Source organism: Macrobrachium rosenbergii, chromosome 5 (genome assembly GCF_040412425.1).
Source record: "Macrobrachium rosenbergii isolate ZJJX-2024 chromosome 5, ASM4041242v1, whole genome shotgun sequence".
Classification (NCBI taxonomy): Eukaryota; Metazoa; Arthropoda; class Malacostraca; order Decapoda; family Palaemonidae; genus Macrobrachium; species Macrobrachium rosenbergii.
The window spans coordinates 69,149,575-69,164,152 of record NC_089745.1 but is presented as its reverse complement, the minus strand read 5'-3'; the positions used below and the strand labels follow the sequence as shown (position 1 = coordinate 69,164,152).

Here is a 14,578-nt window from a genome sequence, read left to right as displayed (position 1 = left end):
TTTATTTATTCATCTAATTATCAACAAAGAACACAAATAATCATATATGAACAGGCACACATTTACGCACACATACAAGCGCTATACATATATATATATATATATATATATATATATATATATATATATATATATATATATATATATATATATATATATATATATATATATATATATATATATATATATATATATATACACACGTGTACAGTATATTCATATATGCTTATTTGTGTTCTTTGTTAATAGCAAGATGACTAAATAAAAAAATCTAAATTTTCTCTTAGAAACTGGCACAGAAGGAACTATCGTAAGGAAAGTGACCTAGATAACGATGATTTAACATTCATGACTGCACTTTCTACGATAAATGAAAGACCCAATTATCTCCGTCACCAGCAGCCAAATTCATTCCGTCTAGAGACGGCTGTACCGGTGACCATAAGGAAAATAGTCACTATCCCTTCCAACGAAAAGGTCGAAATTTCTTTGTTTTTTGTGTGTGGTTATGGTGCTGCAGTGAGCAGGTAGTGAGTCCGGAAAAGTGACCACACCTGCAAAAACCTGTCAGGTCTCCACGTAAATAATACTAGGAGCTACTTCACTCCTTGGTATCTGGCTACCGCGAATGCGTGTCAACTTGATTAGCGACAGGAAAATTAACCTTGTAATGTTCGTTAACGGTATATCATCCATTCCTAAGTAGAACATGAACAGACTAACCCCATACAGCATTTTGGAGCGCATCCTATATTAATGAAATGAATAAGTGAATATTATTTTACATTCACAATACCTGTCTGCTCAAATATTTTTAGGTTAAAGAATATCAGTGGAGTTAAAAAAAAAAAAAGAACAATAGAGTAAGAGGCTACATGCATACCACCTTGTTGTTAGTGTATTAGCTGATACTTAAAAGGAGAGCTCAAGCAATCTTCAAGGAGCTAACCTAATACAGAATATAAAAACTGATGTCTTTTGTCGATGATGGTGACGTCACTATAGATAAAGCACCATTTTATAAATGGATTTATATTCTTTTAAAGCACCACCATCTGCACATTTCCTTACTGATCCATATATTACATCTACGAGTTTCATCCTCTGGACTCAAGGCAAAACAGCGCATAACAACAACTTTTATCAGAGAATGTATTATGTTGGTCTGTAAAAGAAATACCATGCAAAATTAATACCATTTATATAAGATTAATGATCTGACTGTAACCAGAGTTACATGCAGTCTTCAGCATTCCCTTCTGGACTGGATGTTGTCGGGGATTGGGTGGGGGGATATGTTTCATGGAATGCAGATCAATGTCAAGTACTGTTTTGGTGGGAGAGGCTTCATTTCTTCCTTCTGAGTGGTTTGGGGGTCGAGGAATACCCAGAGTGGCTATACCTTCCCACTCGAAGCCACTACACCTGACAATGAGGGTGCCCCTGAATGAGCGGTTGGTCATTAATGCCATGCCTTTGGAGGCTGGCTTGTATGTGGTGGTGTAGTGGACATTTGATTCCATTAACATGGTAAGGCTGGCCCATAACTCAGAAGTGAAAGCTGGTCTTTAGTCAGGGGTTATATTCTCTGGTAAGCCAAAGTAGGTGACTCAATTTGTTTAGCACTTGAGGCACCATTAGGCACATGTTTTCATGTCCCTTTTTACTCCTGAAAAGTTGAATTTTTGTGTCAGTAATTGGCTGTTGTCCTTGCAGAGGTATAGGAGAGTACAGGGATGAGGTCAAAAACCTTCTTTTGAAGAGCCTTCGGTATAAGGGGCTTGGTCAGCCATGTTGGTGTCACCGACAGTGTTGCATCCCATGCTGCCGAAAAGTGTTTTTCCACCATAGATTTGTTATGGAGGTGTAATAATCTTGGGTTTTGATGTCTCAGAGTTGGGCATTGTCTATTTTGTCACACTTTTTTCCAGCTGGATTTTGTTGATTTCTATTTTGGATAGTGCATCTACCTCTAGGTTCTTCTGGCTGGTGCTCATGAATTCAGCGATAACCGAGAGTTGGTACAGCTGATGGGGTGAAATACACATCTTGGTTTTTGATAAGGGCATCCACAAGTAGTTGGTCTGTCAGGATGAAAGGCATACCTTTAAGCAAGTGCCTGATGTTTCAGTTACTAAGACAGACAGCAAGGAGTTCTCTGTTAAAGGTGCTGCACTTCCACCCTGCAGGACTGACTTTTGTACTAATGAATCTGAGGTGTTAAGTCACTCCATGGTAACATGCTGATATTGTGGTTAGCGTGAGTCTGGCCTAAGGATTAGGATATGCTTGATTCGGTGGCAGTCTCCAGGGCATCCTTTGTGTTATTAAAGGCATGGAGTTGGTCTTGTATCCAGTTGAGTGCCTTGGCATTTCCCCCAGGAATGTCACTGATAGGTGCCATGGTTTCAGGAATTTTTGCTATTCCTGGTAGTGGAGTGGAATACCTCAGGATAGTTGATATCTTTGAGGGTAGGGCTGGACACTGTTTGCTGAAACATTATGACCCTTGAATTTGACTGTAGTGTCCAGTGATATTGGTTGGAATGGGGTAATAAACCATAATCACAGAATATAGACCAGATGTCTATGGTGGTCTTGCAAATCCCTAGAGAAGATGAGGATGTCATTGATGTAGCAGATGCAGGGGGACAGGTCACTAAGAATGTTATCAATCAGCCTCTGGAATGTGGCCCCTGAGTTCTGGAGGCTGATAGAAGAGTAGTTGAAGGTGTGTGGTCAAAAGTTGAGATAGTTGTGGTTTTCAGGACATCGTCTTGATGGACTGGGGCTTGGATATAACCCTTCATCAGGTCAAACTTGGAGAAAGCTCTACCCAGTAGGGGATGGGGTAAATGTCCACTGTGTTAGAAGGGGGTTAGTGGTCATGCTTTGTTTGGAGGTTGAATCCCTCCCAAGGTGTTTGATCTGGCTTTTGTCTTCAACATAAGGAATGGAGAGGCATAAGGGCTGGAGGTCCTCTGACAAAGGTCCTTGCATTTCATCTCCCTGAAGGCCTTTTTTGTGGTGATCAATTTTTCCATTAGGGAGACAGAGGAATTTTAGATAGACCAGAAGCCTGGTCATTTTTATGTGTTATTGTTTGCTGTACTTTGCTTGGATCCTAAGGGTTTGTTTAAGCTTAGGCTTGAAGACATCTGGAAACTCCTGCATGGGGTAGGGTATGATACAGCACTGCCATTACAGCGCTGACGATTTGGTGCAGCTATGTCATGCTAGAATTCATGCATTAGAAGAAGCTGTTCTAAAGAAAATTAATGACCACACCCATCTGCCATCTGCATTGGTGATAGGAATTGAAATGAGTCCAAAAAGGATGTGATGAACATTTCGAAAACTTACAGCTGGTCATGAGCCACAACAAAAGTTACTGAAATACAGAAAGGCAGATGAAAGAATATTAAAAATTGTTTCGGATTATGGGAACAGAAATAGGTTGAGTATTTGCAAGCTATTGCGCATTACTGAATTTTGTATTTTTGACCATTTTCAAATGCTTTATTTATTTATATATTAGAATCAGTATGTGTAATCTTAATTTTAATAGAATATTTTGATTCTCAGAATGTTTCATTAAGATAAATGTATTTATATGTTAGAATCAGTAAGTGTGGTTTTAATTAATAAAATATTTTGATTCCCAGAACATTTGTTCACACCCTTCTCTTTTGTTTATGAAATTATTACTATCTTGTAATTGGAAAAGTTATGTGTGTTTTTTCATGCTTTTGGCACTGAAATGGCTGTCGTTGAAATTTTTGGCGCTGAAACGGCCACTCTGAAATGGTGTCGCTGAACTAGAGGCACTGAAATGGGGCTACCCCCCCCTGCAAGAGGGTATGTAGGCCCATAAGGCCCACTGAAGAGATGAACAGCTGCTTGGAGCAGGTGATGAGTTGTGCCAATTAGAAGGAGGCTAATTACAAAAATCAGTAACTAACAACATCTACCAATAAGCCAAAATGCCTGAGGAAGTCAGTGATCAGCAAAGGCATCTGGATGTCAGCAATGATAAATTCTCACGTGTCTTTCTTCCCCAGTAGGTGGGAGTGAAGGTTTTGTGGCCATATGGTGTTATATCACAGCTTTTAGTGGCTACTATTATAGGCTACTGTTTGGAAGGTTACGCAATCTTCTGTCAATGCAAGTAGGATCAACTTGAAGGCACCCGTGTTGACCAGGAACTTCCTACAGGATGGACGGTTGGTGAAGTGAATGTCTGTTGGGGTTGTGGCAACCAAGGCTAGTTTCTTGGGTGGCTACTTGCCAGTTTTGTATCTCCAGTTACAGCCAGGGCATAGTTTCTTGCAGCTAGCTTCCTCAAACCCGTGGTAGTAAAGAAAGATGATGGCTATTTAGGAGTGCCCTTTCTGTTGTGGCACAGTGAGCAGTGCCTGTTTGATTCTCAACATCCTGGTCTTGGCTTGGTCATCTCTAGTGTGACAGATGCTGTGTGTGGTATGTTGTGAGGCCTTAGAGGCCTCCAACAACTTATCCACTTTTTTCAGGAGGTCTACCCTTGATATGCCCTCTGTGTTGGTGAGAGCAGCTTGGATATTGGTTGGCTCAGCCTAGCTATATTCCTCTTGCCAAATCTTCTCTCTGGTTTTCTGTGAATTCGAAGTTCCATAATCGTACGCAAAGACTCGAGTTCATTCCAGGCAGCCCTTACTGTTGTGTCCCCCAGAAGGGTATTCAGAAGGTTGAAGACCATTTAGGAGAGGCAGGTGAGACCATGTAGAATTCGGCAATTAGGAGCTTTAACTTGATTCTCTCATCCTGACGGCATTTGTGTCTCGTTGCTTGCCTGTAGATTTCCTTTGCATACCTTTTACCTTAGATCTTTATAGTGGTAGGCACAACTGTGATGAGCCTGTTAGTCACCAGGGTTTTATGTGGGAATCATTCTGGGTCAATGATGATGGCTTCAGCTTTTGAGGAAGCCAGAGCATAAATACTGTATTTATTCCATTAATGGCTTTTTACAGTGGTAGGCATGGCTGTATTGAACCTATTAATCACCTTGAGTTTGTGCATAAGTCATGCTGTGTCTACTAAACTAGTGGAAGCTGACTTTCAGCTCTCAAGGAAGAATGAAGCAAGAACTTAAGCACCATGACTTGTCTGTCTTCTGATGGGCACTGTGTGTCTGGCATTTGGGGCATGCTATCTGATCCCCTTTCTAGTGGAAGGGAGTTTGTTATCCAATTCTTGCTGAATATTTAGATTAAGTTTCTGGATGGCAATGCTTACTGCTTTTGCTATTAGAAGATGGATATAGTTAATCTTTTTTATGGATGACCTGGCACCTGTGATCAATTCTTGTAGGGATGGCCTCCTATCGTGAGTATCTATAAAACGTTAATGTATGGTCCTTTGCTTTTGATGGGCCACCATTCGTCTCTGAATGATCGTTGTAGTGTATTAGATGAAGTTTTTATTGTGAAATGTACACATCTCTAGACATCTAAATTTATACACAACATTTGCACATATCTCCGGTCCAGCAGAACAGTGTTGTTTTTCATTATTAGCACTGCTAGCAAGTTAGGTTTTCTATATTGCCTGAGGTTTAATATCTGGTATCATCTTTAAATGCAGATCCGTTGGACCAAAGGAGACATGTAAAAATTTATTGTTTAAATTTACATGCTTAGAGATGGGAAAAGCTTAAAATAAAAAAATACATGGGCCACACTACTATGACCCTTCAGAGGCATATGTTACCCCATCAAAATCAACCGACCATTCGTCAGCATTTTATAATTAGTCACAATAGGATGCTATCTCTAAAAGAATTGATCACAGGCACCCAGGTCATCCATAAAGAAAACAACTATGGCCACCTTTTAACAGTAGAAGCAGTAAGTATCGCCATCCATTAACTAACTAAATATTCAACAAAAGTCGGATTACATACTCCTTTCCACTGGAAAGAGGAATATAGGAGCAAAAGGAAACCAGATAGTGCGCCACTGAATGCCAGATACACCGCAACTATCACAAGATATGAGAGCTCCCTGGGAAGCACAGGTGTCAACTCGTGTGTCTTTAAGTCATCGCCCGGCACGAACTAGTTAGTGGTTGATACTGTACTTGCATACATGCTCTCACATATATATAAACAATTTTTGTTAGAATGATCTATATATATATATATATATATATATATATATATATATATATATATATATATATATGTGTGTGTGTGTGTGTGTGTGTATGTATGTATGTATGTGTATGTATGTATGTATAGGTATAAGCAAGCACATACATGTTCATGCTCTGGTCATGGAAAATATACATGTTAGCTTTCCTTTATACCTATACACAAAGCAATCCATGAGAGACATACAGTGGAAGGTATGGCTTTAGAGCTTGTTCACACCTAGGTTCCGGCCGCTTGGCAACAAAGTTAATGACAAAGCACAGGGGTGTACACACACAACCGCGCTGTTTTGTTGACCCCCTGAGCACCGCACACCAGCTCAGCAATTCGGGATGCACATATTAAACTAGTGTCTGTTCAGTTGACTGCGAGGTTTTGCCTAAGCCATATATTAAAACAGAGACTACTAAACTTGAAAATGGTGCAACAGACATGGAAACTTTTTCTCTATGAAGATTTAGATATAACAGAAGAATGTGGAAGAAGGAAATTACACCAACAAAGAAAAAGTCATGTCAAACTAAATCCAGTTGATAAGCATTTTTCTCATATTTTGGAGAAATGTTCATTGGCAAAGCAGAAACAGAAGGGAGAAGTTGAGCCAAATGACCCAGTTGACGGCAAACTATTTGGTTATCAATATGCAAAGAACTAATGAAAGTACCTGAACGCTGCAGTTGACGACAAAAATTGAAATATATATAATTCAACCTGGAATATTCCCTTTCGCAACCGTGACCGGACATTTTTGTCGTCGGACGTTTCGTCGTTAGATGTTTCGGCGTCGGACATTTCATCGTTAGACATTTCGTCGCCGGACGTTTCATCGTTAGATGTTTCGTCGTCGGGCATTTCGTCGTTAGACTTTTCATCGTCGGACGTTTCATCGTTTAGACATTTCGTCGTTAGACGTTTCATCGTCGGACATTTCATCGTCGGGCATTTCGTCGTTAGACGCTTCGTCGTCGGACATTTCGTCGTCGGACATTTCGTCGTTAGACGTTTCGTCGTTGGACATTTCGTCGTCAGACATTTCGTCGTTAGACGTTTCATCGTCGGATATTTCGTTCTCGGACATTTCGTCGTTAGATGTTCCGTCGTGGGACAATTCGTCGTCGGACATTTCGTCGTTAGATATTTCGTCGTCGGACATTTCGTCGTTTAGACATTTCGTCGTCGGACATTTCGTCTTTATACTTTTCATCGTAGGACATTTCGTCGTCGGACATTTCGTCGTTAGAAGTTTCATCGTCGGACATTTTGTCGTTAGTCTTGATGTTTCATCGTCGGACATTACGTCGTCGGACAAAAATTCAAAAAGAGCGTTAGAGGTTTAATAGCATCGTCGGAACACGTCGTCAGGACATTTCGTCGTTCAATAATGCAGACGTTTCATCGCTCGGACATTTCGTCGTTAGACGTTTTAAGATCGTCAAATATTTCGTCCCAGTCCAAGACTGACATTTCGTCGTTAGAATTCTTCGTCGACATCGGACATTTTGTCGCCAGGACATTTCGTCGTCGGACATTTCGTCGTTAGAAGTTTCATCGTCGGACATTTTGTCGTTAGATGTTTCATCGTCGGACATTACGTCGTCGGACATTTCGTCGTTAGACGTTGCATCGTCGGACACGTCGTCGGACATTTCGTCGTTAGACGTTTCATCGTCGGACATTTCGTCGTCGGACATTTCGTCGTTAGATGCTTCGTCGTCGGACATTTTGTCGTCAGACATTTCGTCGTCAGACATTTCGTCGTTAGATGTTTCATCGTCGGATGTTTCGTCGTCGGACATTTCATCGCTAGACGTTTCATCGTCGGATATTTCGTCGTCGGACATTTCGTCGTCGTACATTTCGTCGTTAGACATTTCATTGTCGGACATTTCGTCGTCGGACATTCCATCGTTAGACATTTCGTCGTCGGACATTTCGTCGTTAGACGTTTCGTCGTCGGACATTTCGTCGTCGGACATTTCGTTGTTAGACCTTTCACCATCGGACATTTCGTCGTTAGACGTTTCATCGTTGGACATTTCGTCGTTGGACATTTAGTCATCGGACATTTCGTCGTCGGACATTTCGTCGTTAGACGCTTCACCGTCGGGCATTTCTTCGAGAGATGTTTCATCGTAGGACATTTCGTCGTCGAACATTTCGTCGTTAGACTTTTCATCATCGGACATTTCGTCGTTAGATATTTCATCATCGGACATTTCGTCGTTAGACGTTTCATCGTCGGACATTTCGTCGTTAGACGTTTCATCTTCGGACATTTCGTCATCGGGCATTTCGTCGTCGGACATTTCGTCGTTAGGCGTTTCATCATCGGACATTTCGTCGTTTGACGTTTCATCGTCGGACATTTCGTCCTCGGACATTTCTTCGTCGGACATTTCGTCGTTAGACGTTTCATCGTCGGACATTTCGTCGTTAGACGTTTCATCGTCTGACATTTCGTCGTTAGACTTTTCGTCGTCGGACATTTCGTCGTTAGACATTTCGTCGTCGGACATTTCTTCGTTAGACGTTTCACCATCGGACATTTCGTCGTTAGACGTTTCACCGTCGGACATTTCGTCGTCGGCCATTTCGTCGATGGTTAGATGTTTCACCGTCGGACATTTCTTCGTCGGACATTTCGTCTTTAGACTTTTCATCGTCTGACATTTCGTCGTTAGACGTTTCATCGTCGGACATTTCGTCGTCGGACATTTCGTCGTTACACTTTTCATCGTCGGACATTTTGTCGTTGAATGTTTCGTCGAATGGAAGCTTCGTTTAAGGAAGTCTTGTTGAATAACCGTATAGTAATTAGATGGTTTTATTTTCCTTTATGTCTTTCTATTATTTTTTATTCCTTTAAAAAATAACTCCTTTTTCATTCGTTTATCCTCCAACTACTTATTTTATAGTGATTTTACTAACTCTTGGCAAAGTACCACATAAAGCTTGGTCTGTTGTTAACATCCAATTGATTTTTTTTTTTTCACTTTATGGATTTCTTTTTAAAGGAACTTTTATTGTTATGTGCAAATAAAACGTATTAAATAAAACCATTAAAGATTTTTATTTTGGGGGAATAACTGTGCTTTCATTGGAATATAATATACATTTATTCAAATTACGGTAAAACGTACAAAATTTATGCAGTGGCTTTAAGTACTGCAGCCTATCTAAGTTTTCTTAGTCATCTGAGAGTTTTTTTTAACCTTCCATTAACAATTGCATATTTCATTTTATTGAGTCTAGGCATAGTACCGCATAAAGCCTGTTGTATTGCTAGTTCCCAATCATTTTGTTCTTTTTTGAGTTTTGTTATAAGGCGAGATAAATGTGGATGAATGGTTGATATTCGTAGTTGAAATACACTGTGCCATCCTTCGAGAGAATTATTTGTGCGTGATATATATTCCCATCAAAGTCTTTCTCTGACATTCCACATGGAGACATCAAATTGTGGGCGTTGTCGCAACCTTCCCCTTTGTACAGCGCCTAACCAAATGCTCTCAAAGTAGACGAGAAATTCTCCTAAGACGTTATCTGTTTCCTCATCTAAAGAAGCCATCAATTCATTAAATACGTCTATGACGTCCTCCTTTGGAACGAATGCCAAAGCTGTCATATTTTTGATGAGTAAAGCATCCTTGGATCATTATACAAATTTTGCAGGCCGCAGTTCTGAATCTTTCTCCATAGGCACTGCCTGAAATGGAAAAACATCCAGATGTATGATTATCAGGAAAATTTTTGTCTGTGCTACTTATTGCAGCTTTTTCAAAATCAACAGTTGTTGAAATAGGGCCCTGCATGCGTTTCTTTAACTTTAGGAAATATCGTTTTATATGTTTCTTGATGTTTGAATGTCGTATGCAGTACACAAGTGGAGCAGTATGATCTTCTCCAAGGAGAGCTTGGATGATATATAGTTGATGGCAGGTAGGAGCACTATCAAAAGTACCGTCGCAAAACCAATGCATTCTTCTTGCCAATAAATCGAGATTAGCGTCAGTTTCCACCATAATGAGGCTTTCCTCTTCGAATAAAACGAATCTCTCACCCCTTAATGAAACCCTAAGTTGGTCTGTTGCTTCGTTGCCATCTGAATGTCCTTTGTCTTCTAATCATTCTGCTAAGACTTTCCTTTTTGGGAAGAGAACCAGTTGTTTCTAAGGGGAAGTCAGATGTGCTGTTCTGAATTATAGTACTCGTAACTTCTTTAGTATTAGAGGCTCTGTCCTTCATCTTCTGTACTGTCTTGAGTACAACAACATTATTTGCATCTGGTGGGCGAGAATGTTGGAGTGTATCACCTTGCAGTATATCATCATTCACTGTCTTAAGTCGCCCTCCACATTTTCCCTCTTTCTTTGCATTTCCAATGGGTAATGTCATCCCTCTTTTTGTTAACTGTACAAGCATACCCATTACGCATTAGTTTCCTTCCCCCACGATTACCTACAGTGAACTCCATGGGCTATACCAAAAAAAAATTATTTATATTTTATTTATTAATTTTTTACTGATTTAGGTGAAACCTTATAATAAAATGTATTCATGCTAAATGCAGTCCTTTACAGATAGTAGTAAGAATGCCTTCAGTTTTACAAATTCTCGATTGTCGATTTTTAGTTTTTTACAGTTTTGGACTGGTATATGTCTAAATAAACATGTCCTGAAATATTGTGGCTAAAAAAATGGTTTTAAGTGACTTTTTTACATTTTTGTTCACCGCATTTACCGGCATCTGAACGGCATTGACCGAAAAATTGTCGCAAACGTTCTGTATGACTTTTTAGGTGGAAGTGAGAAGTATACTTTACTTTCCTACTAAAATACGCATTATCTACGTTAAGAACTGGCTCTCTCTCAAAAAATATAATATCAGAGTAAATATTTATCTATGTATCTCGATATCGCCCTGTGAGCGACGCTGTGCGACAAATTGTCGTACAATGTCTATATGACTTGCCAATTCTGCATAGCAGAAAGTGAAGAAGTTTACTTCAGGATATTACTAAAACTACCCATTTTCTACGATAAGAGCTTGTTCGTTCTCTAAAAAAAAGTCAAACAAAATATCAAAAAAAGGAAATACTTATCTAAGTATTTTGATATTTTGAACTCGTTATCATAGATGTACAATGCCAACTAGTATACACATAATATTTTATATTTCTTGACATATTTTTACTGCGTATTTTCGGAAATATGAAATTATATAAGTAGATAACAGTTCCAACAAGAGCGTCGGGTTTTACCATTCAATAAACCATCTCGAGTTGTCGTGTGTGGTTGTGGTTCAAGCGATATCCTAGTGCCTTGTGACGCATTTCCTTTTCGGATTTTCTTACCGTGTAGTGCATTCACGCAATTCCGTTGCCATAATCAAGAAAAGTACCACGCCTGTTAGGGAGAAATTTGAACGATTGCGTCTCGTAAGTTTGTTACAAGAGAAGGACGAAACTAAAGGGAATTGCCTCGCAGGGGAGCAACAACACCAGAACGCCCATATGTAAGTAAGGGATTTGTTTTCCTGTATTAGTGATATTCCAATTAGTGATTACCATTATTTATAATATAATGGTAATTCTAAGCCGGCTGTCGGCGGTGAGCTAGACTATGGCAATTGACTACGTTATTTTACTTGCTTTACAAGAATTTAAAATAATATTTTGTTGGCCGGCTGTAACTAAACTGTAATTGACCTTTGAAGACTACACGACTTGAATTACCCAGCGCGGGGTAGGTCTAAGCTTGCATTTCATGCGGCGTAGCGATGCCCAAAATCATTCAAATCTCCCTATATTTTATGTTCCATAGCTAATAAAAACCTTTGAAGACTGGCTAACCACTATACACCCCATTCCGCGGTACGTTAGGTTGGTATTTTTAGGGTGTTTACTGGTTACAATTTTGCCGTATTAGCTATGGAGGCGGGGGGGGGGGCTCGCCGCGGAATGCCGGCTTAGATCTACATTGTCGGTAGCGCAGTCTTTAAAGGTCAATTACAGTTTAGATACAGCCGGCGGCCGACAAAATATTACTTTACATTCCTGTAAATCAAGTAAAATAACATAGGAAAACGTCAATTGCCATAGTCTAGCTCACCGCGGACAGCCGGCTTAGAATTACCATTATAATAATTATATATAAGAAAACAAAGCTTGATTTTACTGCAGTGAGTTTTCGTCTGAATCGTGACTTGTATAGGCTTGGTTGTTCAGCGTTTTGTTTACATTATCCCCCAAGTTGTTTGTTTATTTGCCTCTCCAATATCTGAACGGAAAACATGTATAGAGGTTATGTAGAAAATTTATATTGATAGCATACACTTTTATATAGGTTATGAAGAAAACTTTAGGGCGAGTGTAAAACGATAGGTTACAAACTTTTCCTAGAATGCCATGTCCTAGCCTAAGCTCAGTAAGGAATTTATTTTTATAATTTATTATGAAAAAAAGTTCGCACTGATAGCATATAGCCTACTATTTTTTTATAGGTAGCATATACTATTTTTTATAGGTTATGGAGAAAACATTATATTGATAGCATATATTAACGGGGTTTTCTTATGAAAAAAATTGCACTGATATAATATATATACATATATATATATATATATATATATATATATATATATATATATATATATATATATATATATATATATATATATATATATAATCAACACACAGTCACGTGTGGAACAGAAATAAATTTCTGACTCACATCAGGATCGAACCCAGGTCTTTCAATTGAAAGGCAAGGGTACTGCCCTACTAGGCCTTACAGGTCTAAAAGAAGTTGGAACCTGGGAGCAACTGCACCCAAGGAATTACCTGGACAAGCTAACTGTTTGCATACCAGCGAGTTTTCCCCAACTTCCCGACTCAGCAATGACCCAGTTGACAGCATTTCATTCGAATTATCCCTTCTGAGTGAATAAGATAGAAATAATGAACACACAATCACGTGTGAAACAGAAATAAATTTCTGACTCACATCACACTTGAATGGCATAGTGGGCAGCGCCCTTGCCTTTCAATTGAAAGACCTGGGTTCGATCTTGATGTGTGTCAGAAATTTATTTCTGTTACACACGTGATTTTGTGACTTGACAATTATTTTCATTATTCACTTCAGAAGAATAAGATCGAATAAATGAACTGTCAATGAAACAGAAATAAATTTCTGAGTCGGGGACATGGGGAAAACTTGCTGGCCTATGCAAGCGCCCTTGCCCAATTGAAAGACCTTCTTGATGTGTGCAGTTTATTTCTCGGTTCCAACTTGATTTTGACTTGTTATTTCCTTATGGGCAGAAGGGATTACCTTCCAATTGAAAGACCTTGGTTCTGATCCTGATGTGAGTCAGAAATTTATATATATATATATATATATATATATATATATATATATATTATATATATACATATATGTATATATACAGTATATATACATATATATATATATACATAAATTATATATATATATATATATATATATATATATATATATATATATATATATATATATCTATATATATATATATCTATATATATATATATATATATATATATATATATATATATATATATATATATATATATATATATATATGTGTGTGTGTGTGTGTGTGTGTGTGTGTGTGTGTGAATATCTTTTACTGTAATACAACAGTATAATAAGTAGATAAAAAAGGACCATAAAACACTATTTGAACGTTGCAACCATATATTTCGAGCACTTCCTTCTGTGCCCCTGTTCACTGGTAAAATATGGGGAGATGATGTTACAAGTGTATATATATAGCCACGCCTACATATGGTTTGTAAATATACTCTTGTAACACATCATGTGTCCATATTTTACCAGTGAACAGGGGCACAGAAGTGCTAAAAATATATGGTTGCAGCATTCAAATAGTATTTTATGGGCCTTTTTATCTTATATATGTATATACTGTATATATAAAATGTATATATATATATATATATATATATATATATATATATATATATATATATATATATATATATATACACATATTATTGCACTTATATACTGTATATATATGTAATATATATATAATTAATATATATGTATATATATATATATATATATATATATATATATATATATATATATATATATATATATATATATATATTTATATAATATTATATATGTATATATATATACATATATATATATATATATATATGTATATATACATATATACTGTATATATACTATCATGAAAAGTTAACATATTTTTTTTTTTTAGCCGAGTAACGTAACTGTTAACTTTAAGTTTTGTTTAATTTTTGCCGTTAAATGAAGGTTTGGGCTGTTCTTTTTCCCCACCGCCGGATTTTTCGCTTG

General features: G+C 37.9%; 2 protein-coding genes across 2 annotated transcripts; one reads left to right on the top strand and one right to left on the bottom strand.

The window, feature by feature from the left end:
- Window positions 1-3,184: 3,184 nt before the first annotated feature.
- Window positions 3,185-8,245, top strand: LOC136838957 (uncharacterized). The gene is given in 5 exon segments (XM_067104650.1): window positions 3,185-3,339; window positions 4,666-4,748; window positions 7,085-7,490; window positions 7,731-7,752; window positions 7,754-8,245. Coding segments are annotated over 5 exon segments (1,158 nt in total).
- On the bottom strand, window positions 8,242-8,736 carry LOC136838956 (germ cell nuclear acidic protein-like). The gene has a single exon (XM_067104649.1). The coding sequence runs from the start codon at window positions 8,734-8,736 to the stop codon at window positions 8,242-8,244; it is 495 nt and encodes a 164-aa protein (XP_066960750.1).
- Window positions 8,737-14,578: the final 5,842 nt, after the last annotated feature.